General features: G+C 35.0%; 1 protein-coding gene across 1 annotated transcript; it reads left to right on the top strand.

Annotated features, from left to right (window-relative positions):
• The first annotated feature begins 1,781 nt into the window (after positions 1–1,781).
• On the top strand, positions 1,782–20,811 carry nmo (serine/threonine-protein kinase nemo). The gene is made up of 8 exons (XM_071590303.1): positions 1,782–1,905; positions 3,557–3,612; positions 9,462–9,568; positions 10,045–10,130; positions 10,898–11,107; positions 11,932–12,120; positions 13,023–13,224; positions 16,370–20,811. The coding sequence occupies exons 1-8, from the start codon at positions 1,879–1,881 to the stop codon at positions 16,465–16,467; spliced, it is 975 nt and encodes a 324-aa protein (XP_071446404.1). The 5' UTR covers positions 1,782–1,878; the 3' UTR covers positions 16,468–20,811.
• The last annotated feature ends 505 nt before the right edge of the window (positions 20,812–21,316 follow it).

Here is a 21,316-nt window from a genome sequence, read left to right as displayed (position 1 = left end):
GGGTAAAACGGATGGTTAAAGAAAATTTTCTCAAAGAAGACGAAAATATGATAAAAATGTTTAACTATCTTGCTGTAAATTTTGGAATTTTAGCTGTTTAATGAAACCCTATGCCAAAGCCATATTTGCTATTAATTTATGTGTTCTCATGAGTAGAAGCAGCTGTGGTGCAATACGTATTGTCTGATACCTGACATGAAAATTATATTGTTTTCGGCAATTCGTCTTGCAAGGTATGTCGCATAAAATCCATGTTTACCGTGTGTGGTGTGTAAAATACAACTGCCACTGTTAGGTTGAAGTAATCAATATCACAGTCGCTTTTAAGTTGGAGCAAAATGATTTCCATTTGATTATTGCAGTTCATTTCTCGTTGGTTAACGAGTCTGAAAATTAATATGGTGATGTTCAAGAAGACATAGGCAAAAATGGTCAATGATTAGTTAATATCTGTAATGTTGTTTCGTAGTTGGAAAAATATTATTGGGTTAGTAAGCTCTTGGCGTGTGAATAATTAATAAGGCCGAATCGAGTTCGAAAATCAGGTTTCGAAACTCACTTTCCGCAATTTAATGCGATTAAAATTGATTTTTGTGAGTCCGTGGAGCGTATCGGGGAGTGATATTTTCGTTGCTGTGTTGTCGGTGTAAGCCTGACTTACTTCATGCTCGTCATGAGATATGAATTTATTTTTTTTTGTCCCACTACTGTGCTATCGGATTCAAATTTTATCTTCCATCGGCAGAAATCTTCCTTTTTTTCGGCTTTTGGTTAGTTATATTCGCATACTTGCTCTTAGTTTTCATGATAAATATTCCTGTTTTTGGGGTTTCCGCCGTGTGGTTCCATCTGGAACGTTTCGCCGGCTCTACTACAAACTTCTTCGAGTCCGGTGTGTGCCGAGTTTGCCGTCTGGTGGTGCTTTCTGATTGCCCGTCGGTACTCTTGCTCTGGTTTATTGTTTTATTTTCGTGTGCTTGGGAGTGTGTACCCGCCTTACATGTATCTGTTGAAGTCTTTGATTCCTTTGTGGTTTTGAACCCTTCTCTGTTGAGACGTGAGGAATGTCTTTTCTGTTGAACAAGGATGGTTTCCATATTGGCGATGTGGTGGATGGCTTCCATTAGTTGCAATTGCGATTTAATTATTTTCATGATTGGTTGCTTTTCGTTACTGATTCGTAAGTATAGAACCTGCTTATGAAGGATGTTACATAAATAAGTCAAATATTCATTGTCATACCACGCACGACCTTTGTTAGAAGAAACTCATCGAATACGACTCACTGATATTTATGAGATTGCATAAAAACGTACATAATAACACACCTCGTACATATAACATTTCATACTGAATTGGCGACCTTTTCAGACTTGCCAGTCTCATTAGTGACCACTTTATTGCAGTAAACCGTGGTTATCTTGTCAACAAACCAAGGTGCTCTTATCATGCATAGTTAAAGATTTGCGATGTTTTTAAAATAACGTTTTGTTTAGATATAAGGGTTTTCATGTGAAGTCTTAGTAAGAAATTGGGCTATATATTTTAAAATACCAATATTTTGTGTCAATAAGTCGTACTTCCAAACGAGAATGAAATCCTTAAAAAATACCTTGGGAATGTAATCACATTCCTGCGAAAGTATTCCACTTCATTCTCGCCGGATTTATGAATGCAATGCTATCGAATTAACGTTTTGTAAGATCATTCGATGACTTATTCGCAAAAATTTTCAATAAAAATGGTATTAATTTGATTATTTTATTCTTTTCCAGGGCGGTGACAGATCCTCGTGACGGGCGAAGGGTAGCCTTAAAAAAGCTGCCGAATGTCTTCCAATCTCTTGTCTCCTCCAAACGGGTGTTCCGGGAACTCAAGATGCTGTGCTTCTTCAAACACGACAACGTGAGTATGGCTACCATTTAGACTGTGTATTCAATGGCCAAAACTTTCGGATATTACAATTCATCAATGTCAGAGTTTAATAATCATTCGCCTTGACCGAAATTCGAACCCGGATCCCTCGATGTTCGGTCGAGTGCTGTAGCCAGTTAAGCTACCGAGGCTTCCTCTCACACTTCGAGATTTTAGGGGCCTTAAAGGAACAAGATGTGACCAAATACCGTACGTGCAAAGTCACAAGCATTCACAACCGTGAGCGAACCGCCACAGCCCACGAGGTTTCTCCCGCAGTTTCCCCGAGATCTCCCCCAGTTTCTTTGAATTCGTCAAAGGCATAATACCATAGCGTTTAAAGTTGGCTTTAACTGGCTAAAGGACTCGACCGTACATCGAGGGATCGGCGTTTGAAACCCGGTCAAGGCGAATGATTCTGAAATTTCATTCCGCACTGAAATTGTTGCACTGCAATGCACATATAGCGGATGACTCTGTTAAAAGTTACTATCGCGCAGTTTCTTGGAGTTCGTCGAATATTTGTTCGGCAATATTATTCGGCGTTGAGCGCCATGCAGCGAGTCAATCATGAAAGGTCCCCTGTGTAATACTTGGGTCTAAGGGATTTTTATTCCGAAAATCCCTCCCTTAAGTGTATGTAATGTAATGTATGAGTATGGACCATATGGGACAATATCAATGGCAAGTTCATGAAAAAATTTATGTATCTTCTGTGGCTAGTTTCGTAGCCGTAGAAATTGTTCAGTGTCACCTATGATTTCCCTAGTAATTTCATTGCCACCTTAACTTCTAATCGGCTTCTCTTTTACTTTGTATGTGCTTAGTTAAAACGCACGCACCCGCATAACCTAGGTTGAAATTTACAAATGGAATTCAAAATTCTGCATGGAAGTCTCAATACAGATATAAATCCCTAGCATTCCACTTGTAACCTGCTATTTGATTTGAACGAACTCTAGTACGTCGAACTCCGATAACACGTTAGTGTGATCGGAGAGTGAATGCAAAACGTACATAAATTCTTGTGTGTGTCATATAAGCAAATATACGATAAAAAAGAAATATAGGGGAATGTTTAATAGTTGGTAAAAATTTTGCTTCAAATTGTTTACCAAGGCGGCGTCCTACCGGTTTTGTGAGGTCACAGAGGTCTTCAGCCTTCTTGTTTTGCCCTATTTTCCCCTATGAGGCTTAGAGAATAAGAAACGCGGAATACATCCCGTGGATGATGGTGGCCTGTTGGTCATTTCAAAGCGATATTACATGACTGAGAAGACTTGAGAGTTGTTCTTGTGTCTGAGAAAATCTTTACCCGTTGGAAAAATATCGCTTGATTAGACCCGCCACACAGAGTTTTTTTAAGATGCTCTTGACTTAACATGCTTTGAATTCCTGATTTAATGTCGTCAATGTTTTGTCATTAATGTAAGATGTTTTACTTTCTGCCTGAAAACAGGAAGACGCTTACCGTTCATAGTGTTTGTTTCCTCCTTTTTGTGGTTGGATAGGGTAATTCCATTAATCAATGGGTTCGCCAATGTCCTCCCCCGTCTCTCATAATGACCTTTGATTTTCTCATGTTCGGGAAACAACGGCGGAACGTTCAATGACTTAACTTGACTCTTTTGGTTCATTTCAGGTCCTCTCTGCATTAGACATCCTTCAGCCGCCCCATCTAGACTTCTTCCAGGAAATGTATCCTTTAAAAAATGTTGGATTTCCAAGCACGCATCTATTAGTGGATTTTTTGAAATTGGAACAATAAGTTGTTCTTGAAGTGGAATTTTCACCTTGATTATGCTTAGGTTAATGTTTCAATTATTTATACACGAATGAATGGATGTAGAGAAAGAAGCTGCGGCAACTTATCTGCGGTATTTTTCACAATACTGATCCATTTTTCAGTTGTAGGATGATCACATGATGGGGTTGTAACCATCTTAATGCAGTTAATTATTTGAAAACTAAAATGTCAGTTTTCTTCACATCGTTATTCCTTATCCAGTTTGATATTGAATACATACTGATATTCGATTTTTCTTGAGACATTCATTAAAACTATGACTGTTTAACGTAATTTGTTAATATCCAACGACATTTATGTTAATTTATTTCTTTCTAAATAACTGGTGAATTGGAATATGATGCTCAAGTATCGGTTCCACTATGCGATTGTGTTGTAAATGAAAAACGATTATGGGAACTTTCATCATTAGAGATTCCTACCATGTCTTAGCATGTTGCCAAACATATCCCTGGTTCTTTAAAGATACATTTTCTTACGACTTTAAGTTAATAATATGTGCAAGAGTTAATGCTAGGGCGTTTTGAGTTCTGAGTCTATTTTTACAAAATATGGATTACATCATAATATAAAATAATGTGAAATATTGAGATGCATTCGACTTCAGTTTTGGTTAATGGTGTAAATGATCGGATTAGATATGAAAGTTATATTTCATCTTGGGTTGCCAAATAAAAAACTTTGTATTAGTATCTGATACATATGTATTAATTCCACTTTTGAAAGTAAAAATCATTTGTTTACGCCATTTAATTTGCTTTATATAATGATATTCTTTAAATTAATATCGCGATATCTAACAGTAAGTAAGAAAGTACGATTCATCTTAATTTTGCATTTAGTATTTCCACACCAATGATCAAAATCTATGGTTCCAGTGGCGAAGATTGATAGAATTAGCGATTTAAATTGTTGGCTGTGGAGATTTTCAGTGAGGCCTGATGAATAAATGTATGTGGGTCTTCTCAGTGGGATTGTTTAAAACTTTTTCGAGAAATTAATTTTTTCTGAACGGCTCTATAAAAGATGTGTCCTCGTCAGTTTTTCTATGAATCTCTAGTAGACGTAGTAGTCGTTGGGATAAGAACAGTTGTACCTGTAATAACTCGGATTAATTCATTGGAGCATTGGAATGAGGATTTTGTACGCAGCACCTTCTGTGGCGGCCATTAGGTACGTGCCCGCAGGCCCGTGGAATCCTGGGACATTGAAATCTATATCTATGGTAGTTTACACTCAAAAGACTCTCCAATCGTGGTCATCTTCACGTATGTGAAACAATGAATGCTTAAATTTTCAGTGTCGAACGTGTGTGGCGCTTCTCTGCTTTATTTTTTACACGGATATAGTGCTATCCTATAGTTTAAAATATCTGCTTGTTATCATCCATAAAACATGCTTATCCAGTACTAATTGTTTGTAACATAAAACCCTACGGTGAACATATTTAGCTATTAGATTCTTAATAAAATAAGATAATTACTAACATGCTATCCAAACGTGGAATTTTGTCTTATTTATTCCTGTTTTTGAGACCTAGTTTGGAGAAAGGGGTTTAGCGGGCAGTTATCAGTATTCTAAGGCTTTTAAACGAATCTTATCATGCTTTTTATTACTTCCATGTGCCTAAAAATTTGATGTACTAGTAGATGTCTCAAAATGAAGGAAGAATATAATAGTAATTAGTGTTTCTTTATTAGTTAAATTTTGTCTTTACATTAAAGTAGAAGTACTCAAAGCGATTACTCAGAAGTACTCAATTAAAGTATTCAGAGCTGAAGAGGGACCTGATGTAAAGTAGGATGTTGTGTTTTGCTAGGGGTCACAAATTATTTAATTAGTAATTATGTCCATCCAAAAACCTACCTTAACCGGTAGATTACCTAATAATAATTAAAGTAGAACATTCGTGAAGGATTCTCGGGTCTTCCACCGGGTCAAGGGTTCCATATTGGCCGACGTTTCGATGCCCGACTCGTGCATCGTCTTCAGGGTCATCAACCCTGAAGACGATGCACGAGTCGGGCATCGAAACGTCGGCCAATATGGAACCCTTGACCCGGTGGAAGACCCGAGAATCCTTCACGAATCAAATACGCCGGGAAAGCACCAGATCTTACTTCAAAGTAGAACATTTTTAAATCCTAAAGTACAGGCTTACAAGTATTTTCGTTGGGACACCATTTAAGTGCTCTCAATTCCTGAAATCGATCCTTCGTAATCACGTTCAAAATCAAGATGGAAAACAACCCTTCCTATCGTAGTGGAAGATCGAGAAGTTAATAGTTTCAGTAATGCGATTTCTCCTTAAAATGAATCGATTATCCCAGTCAAGACCACCTGTGAACAAAACGGTGCAAATATTCGAATGTTTTTATATTGATTAACACTTCATCTAGTACCTGCCTGAAACTCCCCAAAAAGATAATATTCCTTGCTCAGTTGTTACGCACTTGTGTGAATTTGACAAATTTCATTTGTAATTATGGTTGACTGTTCATACTAGCCTATTAGAAAAAACTGCGAACATTATCTTTTCAACTTGTGAGTTTGCTACGTATTTCCTGGAGTAACTCTTCGACTTAAATCTTTTCTGTCCATTACATCTACGAGTATATGGACTTCTAATGACCGTGGATCTAGAAAGATGACATTCCACCCTTGCTTCATTCGTTTATGCGCATATTGATCTGTCCTTCACCAATTAGTGACGGTATTATAGAATGTGACTGGTCACGAGCACGGTATGCTTCATCCTTAGGGTTATCTCGTATTTCTTTGAGCAGTTGATTCTCGCATTGCACTACGTTTTCAAATTTCCGCTGTAAAATTCATACGAGTGAAGTTAGGATTGCCCTCTCAAACTCATTCATCGGACACGATTTTTCTATTCATGGAAAGCAAAGCACTGTCACATATTTGTGTGATTGAACATAGGAGGCATGTCCAAGGTCATTCAAACTGCGGAACGCCAACCCGTTTGAAGAAGCGCCTACTCCTCCACCTTCCCCCGTTTCTCTCTTCTCTGCTGCCTTCCTCTCCATGGATCTAAAGCCTATTGAATTCTTTACTCCCGTTGTAGTGTCCGCAGTTTCTACCCTTTGAGAGGGAGGCTTTGTCTCCGCGATCTCTCTCGCCGCGATCCAGAGCAAATGCCGTCCGATCGGTGTTAGTGTTGGCTGATAACAAAGTATGAAACTACTTGGTAGCAAGTAGGGTAAACTTCTTCTTTGGTGATATCAGTGGCTTGATTCATTTCAGACAAGAAAACATTTTCCATTGAATATTTAAGTATATTTTTATCAGTATTCTTTGTTGCAGGGATAACCATGAGAAGATACCGGAAGGTACAAGATTCTGTATTCTGAGATTTTTCATTTCTAGTATTCATTTTGGGATAAATATGAGCATAATTTCCCGAGAGGTGTTGGCGTATACCTTCCAATGTGATGGTGGACGAAATATTATCTAGTTAAATGTTCTACGATGTTCAATTTTGTTAATAACGCTTCTCCGAATCCAATTGTTTTTTCAAAGCATTGTGCGTTCATATGTTTCCCTTTCAATATATATATATAAATATAAATATAAATATAAATATAAATATAAATATAAATATAAATATAATATATATATATATATATATATATATATATATATATATATATATATATATATATATATATATATATATATATATATCCTCGAAAAAAATTGCACTTTTTTAAGACAGAGAAATTTGTAGGTTCATATTCGTTCTATTTCTTACAACGTATAATTATGTCTCTGCGTAAACTGTTGTCGAATCCCTGATCTCTCATTTAGTCTGTAATATTCACTTGTTAGTACCCGCTCCATCCCGCCTACCGTCTCCATAGTACGATTTCTTAGTATTCCGATTAATGCAGGAGCGTATTGGCCATCATTGTCTTGTCGGTGCCTCTTCGGCACTATTTCTGTAATTAGTCTCAAAGTGTTCGCTGTCTTAACTTTTCTCATTCTTGATTCAGTCAACTGTTGATAAGATTTTTTGCCTTGTAATGTGTTTACTGTGGTATATTTTCAAGCTCGAGTAGAGCATGGCTGGTTTGTGAAGACCCCCATTGTGCGGCCTGTTTTCTTTGCACCAAGTTAACTAAAGTTATTCAGGAATAACAGATTGAATCTTGACTAGAGAAGAAGCCTTCTCTTTCATCCGCGGTTTAAGTAGTATCGCCTTACTGGGAGTTAAACTGCCTCTGTTCTCCTCTTCATGCCACATCCGTGTGCTACCTGGTTTCCGCTACGGTGTGTTCTCTCCATGGTCAGTTAGCATAGTCGACAGCGATTACGTATGTGACTGAGAACTTCTCTCAGTATTTAAGATCTCGAAGTGGGAAATTAGTTGGTAATGTTTTATTTTTATTGACGATCTATTTTTATCTAATTCTTAATGCGATTTTCTCCTCCGGAAATGTTATATTGAGTGTTCTCTGGGCCTTTGAGCAATGTATTTTGGGATGATTTACTGCATATATCATATATTTGCCCATCATTTATAGCAAGTAATCTGTTAAAATTATATAAGTTCATTCATTTTGTCCTATGTGTTGAGGGCGTTAAAATTGTGTCAGTTAAACGGAAGTAGTAAAGCAATTTTAGAATCATGCTAATGATACTTATTTTTGTAATATCATTGGATTCTGCTCTAGAAAATAACAGTTCTCCAGCTGGGATTATTCGATACTGTGACGAAAAGGTTATCAACTTGAGCTTAAGCATGACTCGCGCTCCATTTCGAAAAGTAAAAACCAAATGGTCTTGTTTTGAGGTTTGTTCTCTGTGCCCGTAATGTTTTCAATGCCAGTATTTCTCATAATGGTGGCGCGTAAACGGAATTTATAATTGTCTTCTTATATCGGTATATTTTCTATCATTTATAATTTTTAACATTTTAACGCTTTGACTGAGTTCCTTCCGATAAATGAATAGAATATTCTGTTGCGTAAGAGGTCATTCCAGGCGTGTGAGTTAGCTGGAGTGTGTATCGAAGCATTTACCTTGCAGCTGGCCTCCGTGCCTCGGCGTCATTGGAGGGAAGGGGGAATTATGAAGTGGTGTGGGGCACAGCTGGTGAACAGCTGACTTCCCGGAGAACTCAACTCGTGAAACTCAACCGTGCTGTCCTCTCCCGACGGCTGCCGGAAACTACGTCATACCACTTTCGAAATCGCCCACATGTGGCGCTAACGTACAGAGGATATGTCCTTGCGCGTCCAACTTCAAACAGGTTGAGAAGCGAATCTGTTACTGAATTGAGTTTTTCGCATAAAGTAACGTAAAATGGACTTCGTAATTTATTTCTGCCGATAATTGCTTCATATTACATATAATTCCATATAATAGTAGTTATTTTTTCCGCGAAAATCTGTGATTTAAGGCACTGCAAAAGGGATTATATACATCAAGTTTTTGGTGGTTTACCATAAACACCAGCTGACTGTATTTGTTCTGGAATGCATGCAATAAATGTTTTTTCGTTGAAAGAACTGAAGACTGAATGGATTTGCACTTATTCTTGAATAGTACGACCAAGAGAAATGGACGGGTAGGAAATCAAGCAAAGAACCTCTCTGCATGGTGGGGATGGAGACTTGTTGGAAGAAATCCAAAGAAGGCAAAGCTATGAAAGGATTTCAAAATTTATCTCTTTGAAATGTTGATAAAATTATTTCAATATAATCCTTAACATCTCTTTTAGATATGTAATTACAGAATTGCTTCAGAGTGACCTTCACAAGATTATTGTATCCCCACAGCACCTGACGGCGGACCATATAAAAGTCTTCCTCTACCAAATTTTAAGAGGTATCTCTATTTTTTATTTCATAAAAATATGTCCTTCATTGTACACTAAGTAATGTGCAGAGCAAACTTTTTCAATTGGTTAATTATTATTTTAAATTTTTATTAATAGCTAAATCATTATTTTTAAAACATTTTTCCCATGCATTCGTTTTCATTAAAAATTCCTTATATAAATTTCAAATACGTAATATCTGTTATATTTTTATCCTAAGTATAATGGAATGTGTCTGACTTAGTCTCCAAGATAGAATTTAAGGCAATGTACTGTCATTGATGGTGATTATTCAAAATGTAATGTGCTATTTTGTTAACTATTGCTGCCAATTTTTTAGAGTTATCAAAGCTGACTCAACTTCCCCAGATTTATCTTGCCTCTTTTGGATCTTGTAATATTGTTCACATAATTTAATAACTAGAATTAGTCATTCATATAGCCAGAAAAACTTAAATATATGTATGTTTTCTCTTTTCAAAAGGCTTGAAATATCTCCATTCGGCGAGGATACTTCATCGTGATATTAAGCCAGGGAATCTTCTGGTAAACAGTAACTGTGATTTAAAGGTAAAGTTTCTGATTTTTTATGTAGCAATAATTATTTTATAATTAGTGTAAAATTGTGAATTTCAGTGGTATAATTGTGGGATTGGTTATCTTCCCAATAATCCTCCTTTCAATAATCAAGAATGTGGTAACTGAAATTATCATGATGATTTTACTTTCTAGAGTTCAGTTCATGTATGATGGTTTTATTTTTGCATTTTGATAGGTGCTTCATCAAGCCCACCGATCATACTAACTTTTTAAGTTTCCGTTAATGGAATTCTTTTCAGTAATTTCAGTGATGATGCATGTAAGTCACTTTTAAGTACTGGACATTATTGTGACTGTTAACTATTTCTGTTGCTGTTGGGTGTGAAATTATTCTTCATTTCACATGATTTAGATCCTACTGTCCATATTAAAAGAGTTAGTAATTTTCTACAGACTTTATTTCACAGTACAATGCGTTTCACCAACTTGTGGCATCATCAGGTACTGCATCAGGTGCTGCAAGTTGGTAAAACGCACTTTACTGCGAAATAAAGTCTGGGAAATTACACTCTTTTAATATGGACATCAAACAATCCCACGAAGTAAAGCCTGAAAGTGTGAAGTATATTAGATTCTACTGTTTAAAAAAAAAAAAAAACATAATAATGATTTAGTAAACATTAAAGTGACTCTTATATTGGATCTTTTTGTACTGCTGTAAGATTAAGTTTGGTGTTAAGCTATAGATATAATTAATGAGAGGCATGAAGTACTTAATGTATTATTTAATCCCTCAGATATGTGACTTTGGGCTTGCACGCGTAGAAGAGCCAGACCAATCCAAACACATGACACAAGAGGTGGTAACGCAGTATTACCGAGCTCCTGAAATTTTAATGGGCGCACGACATTACACCGCAGCAGTGGATGTGTGGAGTGTTGGCTGTATTTTTGGAGAACTTCTTGGTCGTAGAATACTTTTCCAAGCACAGAGTCCTATCCAACAGGTATGTGTATATTGCCCTTGTATTAATGGGTGAGAAGTGAAAAATAGAGTGGCATGCATTCACCTTTTTGGCTAGACATGGTTCCACTCTCCTCCCTTGGCAATTAAGAGTAAATATGGATAAGATGGGGAGATGGGAAGAAATAACATGATGGGACTGGAAGTATGAAATAAAAGGGAAAGGGAATCCAAAGAGCTTACAGGTGTGCAGGTATATTGTACATAATCCACTCCACAGTGGAGGGTATCTTATATTACCACCTTGAATTATTAAGCATAGATACCACCATCCAAGCTGTATCCATTCATTTAAAATTTTATGTTTAAAAAATAGTACAGTTTGTACTTTTCTATGCCAGTACTTCCTTCTTAAACAATTATTATGACCTATTTACATTTCTAGTCATAAGAGATTTTAATGTTGATAGCATAATAAGTTCGCATAATTTCAACTGCAAAAAAGATTATTCTAGTGATTCAAATCCATTACATTAAGTATTTTCTGTTCAAATGACTTTGAAAAGCTAGTCTGGTTCCATTTTTCCTTATGGCATTAAATAAAAAATTTAAATACTGTTGTAATTTTTAATGTTAGTCTTTGTTGCCAAATCTGTTTAGTTTCAATTAGATAAAGTGTATTTATTGTTGCTTATTGTGTTTGAGCCATATTATTATGTATCACATTCTTTCATTGGAATGCCATGCTTTTTAAAATAATTATGCATGCATAAAACTAATTAATAAACTTGTAGGCATGTGCCTTTTTTACATGTACTTGGAACTTAACAGTGTTTACTTTATTGATTTGTTGTTTGTACTTTTTAGCTGGAGCTAATCACGGAGCTGTTAGGCACACCTTCATTGGAAGACATGAGGAGAGCATGTGAAGGAGCTAGAGTTCATATGATGAGACGTCCACCAAAACCACCTTCTCTCACTGCTTTGTACACACTCTCCTCCCAGGCAACTCATGAAGCAGTTCACCTCCTATGCCAGATGCTTGTTTTTGACCCTGTGAGTTCCTCATTTTATGACATTTGTACTATTAATGTGCAGAATATATTTCACTTCAAATCTTATTTTTTATAGTGTAGACCTCGAGGTATCATTAACCTGTTCTGATGTTTTACTTGAAAAAAAAATGTTTTCTTAAGGTTTAAGATGTTATAGTCCATGTCTTAGTTTCCAAATAGCCAGTGTGGTAAAAGTGTCATGTCCCTCCTTTTATTTAATTTGGAAGGGATGCATTTAGATTGAAAATCTCTCTTTCAAATTACCATCCGTAATTGTTTCTTGGGAATTCATAAGATTATACAGATTTAGTGATCAATACTGTTCCAATACTTCTTTCATTTCAGCAGATGATTTTATTGCTTGAAGAAAAAGCATACCTTCCTATGTTTAATTGTTTTAAAGGCCCTAAATGCAAAGTTACTCTCTATATTATGATATGCAGGTCCATTTGTATATGTACTTATATTATCTATGAAATGAGTAAATTAGGTAAATATGAATCTTAAGGCCATAAATAATATGGAAATGACCTCATTTTTCCTTTCCTATAAATCTTTTCTTCCTAGTTAATACTTCATAAACATTCTAATTGATTCACTGACCATGGGTAGGCCACATTTTATTTCCTTTTTAAGCTGGGGTGGATGTATTTCGAGGTAGATTTATTATCAGAATATGCATCATTATCATATTTTAATGTGTTGTACCTGCATAAGTTTCATCTTCCCATGATTACCTTAACTTCTTGTCATTCTAAGCGTTAGATAGCCTTCAGAAAATATTTGTCAAAACTATACAAGTTTTGAAAAATATTTTATGTGCTTCATCGTCTTTTGTTTTTCATTTGTTTAATCAATTATTTAGTTATTGCTTAACTCAATGATCAATATTCTTTTTCTTAGGACAAGAGGATAACTGTTGTTGATGCCCTGGCACATCCGTATTTAGATGAAGGTCGTCTTCGATACCATTCCTGTATGTGTAAGTGCTGCTACACAGTTGCTGGGAACATGAGACAATACACTGCCGACTTTGAACCAGTTGCACCCCATGGATTTGATGACCATTGGGAGCGAAAACTTACATCAGTGCAGCAAGTCAAAGGTAAATTTACTTTTGAATTATATGAAACGTTGATTTTTTTATACAAAAATGAGTTAACTCATTTATGGTTACTATTGTTCATTAATATGAGAATGTAGTAGTCTAGGGATAGAGAGTTGGACCACTGATCAGAGGGCCTGGGTTCAATTCCCGGTCACACCTCTCTGGCCCTCTCAGCTCCACCTAAGCAGTGCAATTTTTTGGGTATCAGATTTTCCTGAGAAACCATAACCGGCACAGGGAAAGAAATTGACCCCCCTACCCTGATGTGTGAATTTCACATGCCCATGGGCTTAGCATTGGGTGAACTCCACCATCACATACCAAACCAACCTTCAGGTTGATTATTGTGTTTATGGATTTTGTTATTCATTTAAATGTATATTTTGTTATACACTAAATGTTTATTCAGTTTAGTGTTGATTAGTAAAATGGGCATTTTTCTCCTCACCATATCCAGTAAGAGTCATTGTATATTATTCTATTTGTTTTTAGTTGTACTCATGTCTTAATCTGCTCCTGTGATTTTCTAAAGGTGTTTCACAATTTTAAGAAAATTTTTGAAGTGCATTAAATGGCACAAAATAGAAAAACAATTTCTTTGATATTTTAAAAGCTCTATATTTGAACTTTAAAAAAAATAAAGGCTCCAGTACCTTGAAATAATTTTAATTAACCCCTTCAATTTTAAAACTACGAAAGTATTTTATTTGATTATATCAGTGAAGTGTGGAACTAATTTATGTACAAAATTAAAAATAGTCATGATGCAGTAGCCAGTAGTTTCTATGAGATTTTACGATATTTACATGGTACCAGATTTTAAATGATTTCAAGTATAAATATTTAGGGAATAAATCTTCAAAATTCTGTATTTCGGTTGATTACATTTGGAATACCAAGAAATCAGTAATGGAAATGCATCACAATAAGTAAAATCACTGTAAATGATCAATGCTAAATAGTTTTGTAAAAGCAACTGAATTTTGATTTTCATAATCAAAATCTCCACTAGTTCTCTGCTGTGAAAACAATCCAAATTTTTTCATTTTAACATGTGTGATTGGTTGTTCATTTGTCATAATGAGAATACTTAGTGCTAGAAATCTACGTTTGTTAGAAAAAAATTTTATTTGCATATCTTTATTCACAAACTGTTCCATCATGGTGATTGGAGAGAATACTACCTATGAAAAATGAAGAAATTCATTTCTCAAAACTATTCTTACTACAAACTATTCTCAGTATCATGCACTTATTATGTGTGCTATGCATATATCTTGAGAGAATAGTTTACCATCAGGTTACTGATAAGATTATTAATAGAAATTAGTTGGATTCCTATCAGTGAGGTTTCCAAAAGAATTTCACCACCCATCCCGTTCTGATAAAAGTCACATTAATATTATAAGTTTAGCCATTGACCAATTTAAGGTGACCATACTTGTGCTATTTGATTTCAGTAAGGCCAATGAATTAACTTGTCATTACATAGTACAATGAAAGATCATCAATTTCTGCATTAAACTGGTTTATTTCTTTCGTAGATGACTGCAACAGACATTGGAAGATATTCTGTAAAACTTAGACTCATGGCCACTTGTAATGCTAACCATTCTTCAAGGATTGCTTTAAGCCCTTTATTGTTTTTAACATTTATGTCTTATCTATGTCCTTATAGCCTCCACTTAGATTATGACTGCCACATGCGAGACCATAATGATGCTAAATTCAAAGAAACCTAATAATGATGTCTTGAGAGTAAAGGGTGATGCCCATGATTGGAGATTGGATAAGCAAAACAGTTTAATTTTAAATAATATGAAAAATAAATCAGTATTGGAAATTCCATATTGATGAACAAAGTTAACTTCAATACCATATCTCAAATTTAAGTTAATCTGAAATTTTAGATAGTAATGAATAATGACTATGGCATGATACAGGGAATTTCCAATAAGATAAATGAAATTCTATGTCACCTCAGAAACTCAGATAAGAATCTTAAAGCAACATGTCTAAAAACTGTTAGTCAATGTATTCATCTTCCCTTATTTTTCTTATTCCTCTTTGTATCTTGTTGACTTATGAAATGAACTCACTGAAAATTCCTGGTGATTGGAAATTTTTGTTCATAACTATTTTCAGTCTCTGCTGAGATGAAAATATACCCAACAGGGAAAAATTTCATTGTCTGGATATTAAAATCAGGTAGAATTATACAATGTGTCCATTTGCCTTCATTGTTAAAAATTAGAGAACCAAAACATCGTTTGAAATCTTCAGGCATCCACTGAAAAAAAATGTCACCAGCGTTTATCAGAAAATTCAACCATGATCTGATACTCCATGCTTGGAGAATCACAAACTTTTACTAACATTCAAACTTTCAAGGCAACTACAAAATTTCTTGTTTCAACAACCCTACTGAGTCTTATAGAATTGCATATTTTTTCTTTACTCTAAAAATATAAACATCCTGAGTTTTTGTTGTTTTTTTGTATTATTGATCATACTTGTCTATTTAACTTTGTATATGCTGATCATTTTCATTTGAGCCCACCACATTGATCCTTTTACTCAGGGTTTTTGTGCCCAAAGAATATAATAATATGCTACTTACTTACATATTAGAATTGGAGCATCTTCCTGATTGTTGACAAAAAATTATATGTATATTTCAAAATGGAAATGTTACATTTTTCCAGTAAATGAAAAAGATTATGAAGGTTCCTGTTGCAATTGAAATGACATAGCATTCAATTCATAACATTTATTCTAATGATAGTTCACTTATATTTTACAGAATTAAGTTTTCTCTGTATAATTATTTGATTATTCTAGATAGCTGACCTTTCTGCTTCCTGTAGTTTTATGCTTGTGTTTAATTGTTTAAACTGTAACATTTTCATATTTACATATTCATCTATCAGAATTGACATCATATTTCCATTTTATTTGGTATGCAGTTATTTTCCCCATTTTATATCTGATATGATGTTTTGTTTTCCTCATAATGGCACTAGTTTATCGTTAAATTTTTCCCACTAAAATTATTGCAAACTGTTAAATTGAATACTAATCATTAAATAGTTGAGGTGGCAACCTGAATGCTTCTATTAATTTTTCTCTTTATTTTTTTCAGAGGAAATGCACAAGTTTATAGCAGAGCAATTAAACACAAATAGGGTTCCCTTGTGCATAAACCCCCAATCTGCAGCTTTCAAGAGTTTTGCCAGGTAAGGGCCAACATGAGGGACATCTCCCCAGTGATCACGGGGTGCTGTGTAGACTGATGAAGATCTTCTTTTCCACTTTCATCTCCTCCTCCTTCTGCACCCAACTTGGATGACTCCTTCAATCGCAAAACAATCACTTGAATACCAAATAAACTACAGTCATAATTGGGCATGGTGCCCAGGCGTGAAGTTGCATCTGGATTTTTTTTTAACTCTAATACAGTCCATGCCTTCCTCTTCTGTGTAATCTCTCCAATCATTTTTTTGAATTAGAGTAATCTCTTTCAATATTATTTTTGGTGACTTTTGAGGCCAGAGAAGTCTTTGTAATTCTCTAATGTGTGTAAATCTTGTAATATTTTATGTTTTATTCTTAATGTTAGATTTTATTCATTGACTGCTGTAATCTTTTGTGATATCAACTATTCAAGAGGAATGCATCACTTGAATCATTTTTGACTGAGTTGAAAAGGTGGCATTTTTATGGAAATGGAAGTGTGACTCTGTGACGTGAAATAGTTGTAAAACATATTATGAATGTGTATTTTTTAATCTGTTAGAGTTTGCATCTGTATTTCTTTGACTTTCCACTTTTTTTTTAATTTGTCATTGTAGAGCATGGAATTCATGGACTGTACAAAGTGCACACTTTCGTAGCTAACTGTAGTGGGGTAAAATTTTTGAATGAGCATGCAACTCGGTACTGTTTTCCTTGAATATGTAGTTCATACAGATTGAGATTTTTTTTCCTATGATTTGATTAAAATTTAACATTCATTCACTAACTATCTGAAGGTAGCTTTACCTAATAAATTCAAGATAGTTTTATGTCAGAAGATTGTAAAATGATGCCCTTTTTGACATTTCCAAGCTTTACAATGATAACATTTGAAGTCAACTGCAAAATTTGATGCAATTATTATTTTATTATCCTTTCTTTGGATCATTCTTCATAAATGTCATGCAGGCGAAAGATGGCCTTTTGGTATTATTTTGCACCGAGTGCCTCCATTGAGCATAGGTGCCATTTGGGAAAAATAATGGAAGGCCATTTTTTTATGCAAGTGAGGAGAGAGAGCAAGTGTGACTGATTGTCTGTGTTTCTGTTCCTTTTCCCTCTTTTTTTAGCTCAACAGTAGCCCATCCATCAGAACTACCTCCCTCACCCCATCAGTGGGAGTGATTAAAAAAAAAGACTCATGTGGAGGGTCTGCCTCAAAAACGGGCAGGTCCTTCTCTTTTAAACTCCTACTCTCTGAACTTCCCTCCTCTCCTACGCCCAATGAAAGGGGTGTGTGCCTCTCTCATCTGGCCCTCGAAAAAAAGTGTGTGTGTGTGCGTATGTATGTATGTTAAATTCTGCATATGCATACCTCTCCTTTTAGCCCCTAGCGCATGGAAATTATCCGTCTCAGTCCAGGTGCATTATTGGTATGGGAAAGAAAAAAAATGAATGAAGTGAAAGTTGACTGGTCATTCAATGTCTTGAATGGCCTCAGAACTGAAGTTAATTTTCCTGTAAGTTCCAAAGGAAAGGGTTGCTTTTCTTAATTTTTTTTGGAGGAGCATTGTTCTGTCGTCACCAAATGTGAAGGAAATTAGTGCAAGTGAAGGAAATTAGTGCAAAGTGATATTTTTTTGAAGGAATGGTCCCAAGTTTGCCAGGACAATGATGCCCTATTTGATGGAGAAAAAATTTCATTTGTACACTGTAGTCCGTGAGGCAATGGAGGAAGAAATGTGATTGCTGAGTAGTGAGGACAAAGACTGGCAGAAGTGGTGCATAGGAAGCCATGTTCAGGGATTTAAGTATTTAATCCAACTACTCACTGGGCAACTGTGTCACAGATGCCTGTATCAACTGGGTTTCTCAAGAGGAATTAGGTAATGAGTTTGTCATTAAAATGTGAGAGTTAAATTAGACTGTGTACATCAAAGTGGATGTTATTAGCCATTAATTCTTAGCCCATGCTTGTGATACAAAGTCTTAGAGTGTACTATAAAAATTATTCTACTGAACCAGGGGAACATATAGGAACAGTCTTGAGAAAGGGGGATTAAGTCCACATACTTAGCTTATTTGACTGATAGTGTGCTGTGATCAGTCAGCAATTTCTTAAATGAAGAGCTGGCAGTACATGATGGGTTTTAAAAACATCTCAAGTAATGAAAAAATTACTTTCGATAATCCTCTGGGAGAATTGCCACTCATTCAAGGTAAATACTTGCTCATAATTGAGGAGCATAAGATGGGGTAATTCCAGTGTCGGTATAATATAACTTTGCCACAGTTTTGAAGTCCTGTAAAATAAAACTGCTTGGCATGAGGTAAATTTGGATGTTTGGACCACCTGACACCATTCTCTATCCAATTGACCATTGGATTTGTAAATATAGATATTTTGTGTGTTGAAATGTCTTAGCTAATTGAAAAAGTATTTTTGTACATCAATGTGATATCCTACAAAACTCAAATCTTCTTTGTAAATAAAGTTTCATTAATAAAAAAGTTCATTATAGGTATTGGGAGCCCTAATGTGCTAGTAATGGCAAAAAGGTTGACATATTTTTGGGAAAGAATGATGGTCAAGTGAAAAAATATGCCTTTAGTTGAAATTGTTGATGTAATGTGGTGTTCATTTTAACGTGTGCCTAATTGTGATAGTATATAAAATGCTACATGATCACCTAAGTATATAAACATATTAATACCTAATATCATAAAGCCTTTCTCTTTGGGCATTATTTGATCATTTTCCCAGGGATATGCCACATGAATATTTGCCAGAGTTATTGTATTAGTAGGGCCAGATCTCGCTGCTGTTTGAGAATTGGTCTTTGTACCTCTTTAAGTGTGAGTTTGCCTTATCATGTCAACATTAATCATATGTGTTGTTCTTGTATAAACACAAAATGAATTGTAATGATCTCAGTTGCATTGCTGGCTGAGTGTAATACCAGTAGGTTGAAAATGTATCATTGAATTCCAGCTCTAATTAGGAACAAATTAATTTTCTCCACTCTTATTACCCAAAATCGCAAGCTAAAAATGTTTCGGTGATATTTTTTTTCTTATTGTGGAATGGTTTTGAGAATATTTTAAGTAATATTTTGGTGATAGATTAATAATTGAGGAATCATTGAAAAATTCCTATTTTAATTTTGGCTATACCAATTTGATGCTAAACATATTGTTAGTCTCAATTGGCAACTTGTGGTATTAAGTCACTTGTATTGGGTTTGAAGCATTAATTTTTTTGTAAATATTGAAAATAATTGTGTGTTTGCATTGGTTTGCTTTTCTTTGTGACAAGTTACTTGTAAATATGTTGCCGACAAATAGCCAGGGAACCTTAAAAAAAATGATTGGTATACACTAACGAAGCTTAAATCGGTAAATTTTTCAAGGATCTCATGTTCTGCTATCTCTTAGTCAAACTTTAAAATATTTTATCCATGTGATTGCTTTATTGAAGTATTCATTTTTGAGAGTGGCATTGAACTTAGATGGTAAATGTGGGGAGACATAATTTTCATCCAGTCCTCAATGAATGGAAGTGTTGTCATCGACTAAAGAAGTTGGTGTAGTGAATGTTTCAAAAAAAATTTGAAATGTTGGTGTAAAAGTGATTGACAGAGGCAAATTAAATTATTCAATTCTGAGAAGAATGAGTGGGCTACAAATGGCAAATGTGTATGACATGTCTTGGTAATTGGTGTTTTTAAGTTGAGTCCTTTTTAAGTGCATCACTTAGCCTTCTGATTAAAAAAAAAAACCAAAATGATGTCAAGTATGTCATTTTGACACCCTGTATGAAAAATTCCCATCATTTTGTACCATGAGGCCTTATAGACACAGATTTAATTGCTAGTAATGGTTAATTGGTATATTAAAAAAGGAGGGTCTGATCGTTTAGAGATCAGATGTCTATATATATATGTGTGGTACCCACGTGTAAGTGTATGTCAGGTCTGTACATGATCAGAGAGAAGTGTGAATGTGTGTTTGTTGTGTAATTTAGGGAGTGAGTTCTTTTTTTTTAATTGGGCATTCTAGTATGATTTGTTGGAGTGGTCTGTGTCACTAATACATAATTGCCTTTGGCAATGGAGGAAAAACCAATGCCATGCATTTTTTGTGAACAAGGTTGATGCTGGCTCTCTGTTGGCTGTCTTAGTTGACCTCTCAATGCATGTTCATATCCCACCTCTCATTATTAACTTGTTCAACAAACCATGATGTTTAATTTGTTTGTAGTTTCTAGTGGAAATATGTATCAAATCACTGCCAATTTGTCTGGTTGTTTGATCAAATATTTGGTGGAACACAAGTAAAATGCATTCCTTCATTGTGTGAAATGTTTTTTTTTTTTAATGAGCTATGCAACTGAACCCCTTTAACAGTATTTGAACACATTCATTTCAGAAGCATTTTGATTCTTTTAAGTTATGTTATATCAAAGTTTATGGATCATTGCTACCATGAAAGAAGGTCCTGGATGTTTCATTTTATACATGTATAGAATGTATTTTATGATGACTTAAGTCAGTAAACAGGGAATCGAGGCCTCTTATTACTATCCTATTATCATGTATCCGTGTCATAAAAAATCAGAATATGCTGACCAGTTTATAAGGAGAATTTTCAATGCAAGTATTTTACGGTTTAAGCAATCATTCTCCTTGATCAGGATGTGAACCTGAATTCTTCAATGTCCGTTAAGTTAACAAGGCATCTTATTCCACTGTGGATTTCTAGGAGATAAAAGGATTTGATTAAAGGCAATGATTTTTATTCTGTGAAATTTTTTTGTGTCAGGGAATGTCACCAGACAAATCCATTAAAGTAATTG

This window comes from Hetaerina americana, unplaced genomic scaffold (genome assembly GCF_022747635.1).
Source record: "Hetaerina americana unplaced genomic scaffold, ioHetAmer1.1.p SCAF_4, whole genome shotgun sequence".
Classification (NCBI taxonomy): Eukaryota; Metazoa; Arthropoda; class Insecta; order Odonata; family Calopterygidae; genus Hetaerina; species Hetaerina americana.
The sequence above is the reverse complement of the archived record's forward strand: the minus strand, read 5'-3'. Positions and strand labels throughout refer to the sequence as shown.

Bases quoted from the DNA above. Each gene is read 5' to 3' on its own strand.
- nmo (XM_071590303.1), top strand. From the start codon at position 1,879: ATGCTGTGCTTCTTCAAACACGACAAC. The intron at 10,131-10,897 runs GTAAAGTTTCTG...TTAATCCCTCAG, and splicing joins ACAGTAACTGTGATTTAAAG to ATATGTGACTTTGGGCTTGC. The intron at 11,108-11,931 runs GTATGTGTATAT...TGTACTTTTTAG, and splicing joins CACAGAGTCCTATCCAACAG to CTGGAGCTAATCACGGAGCT.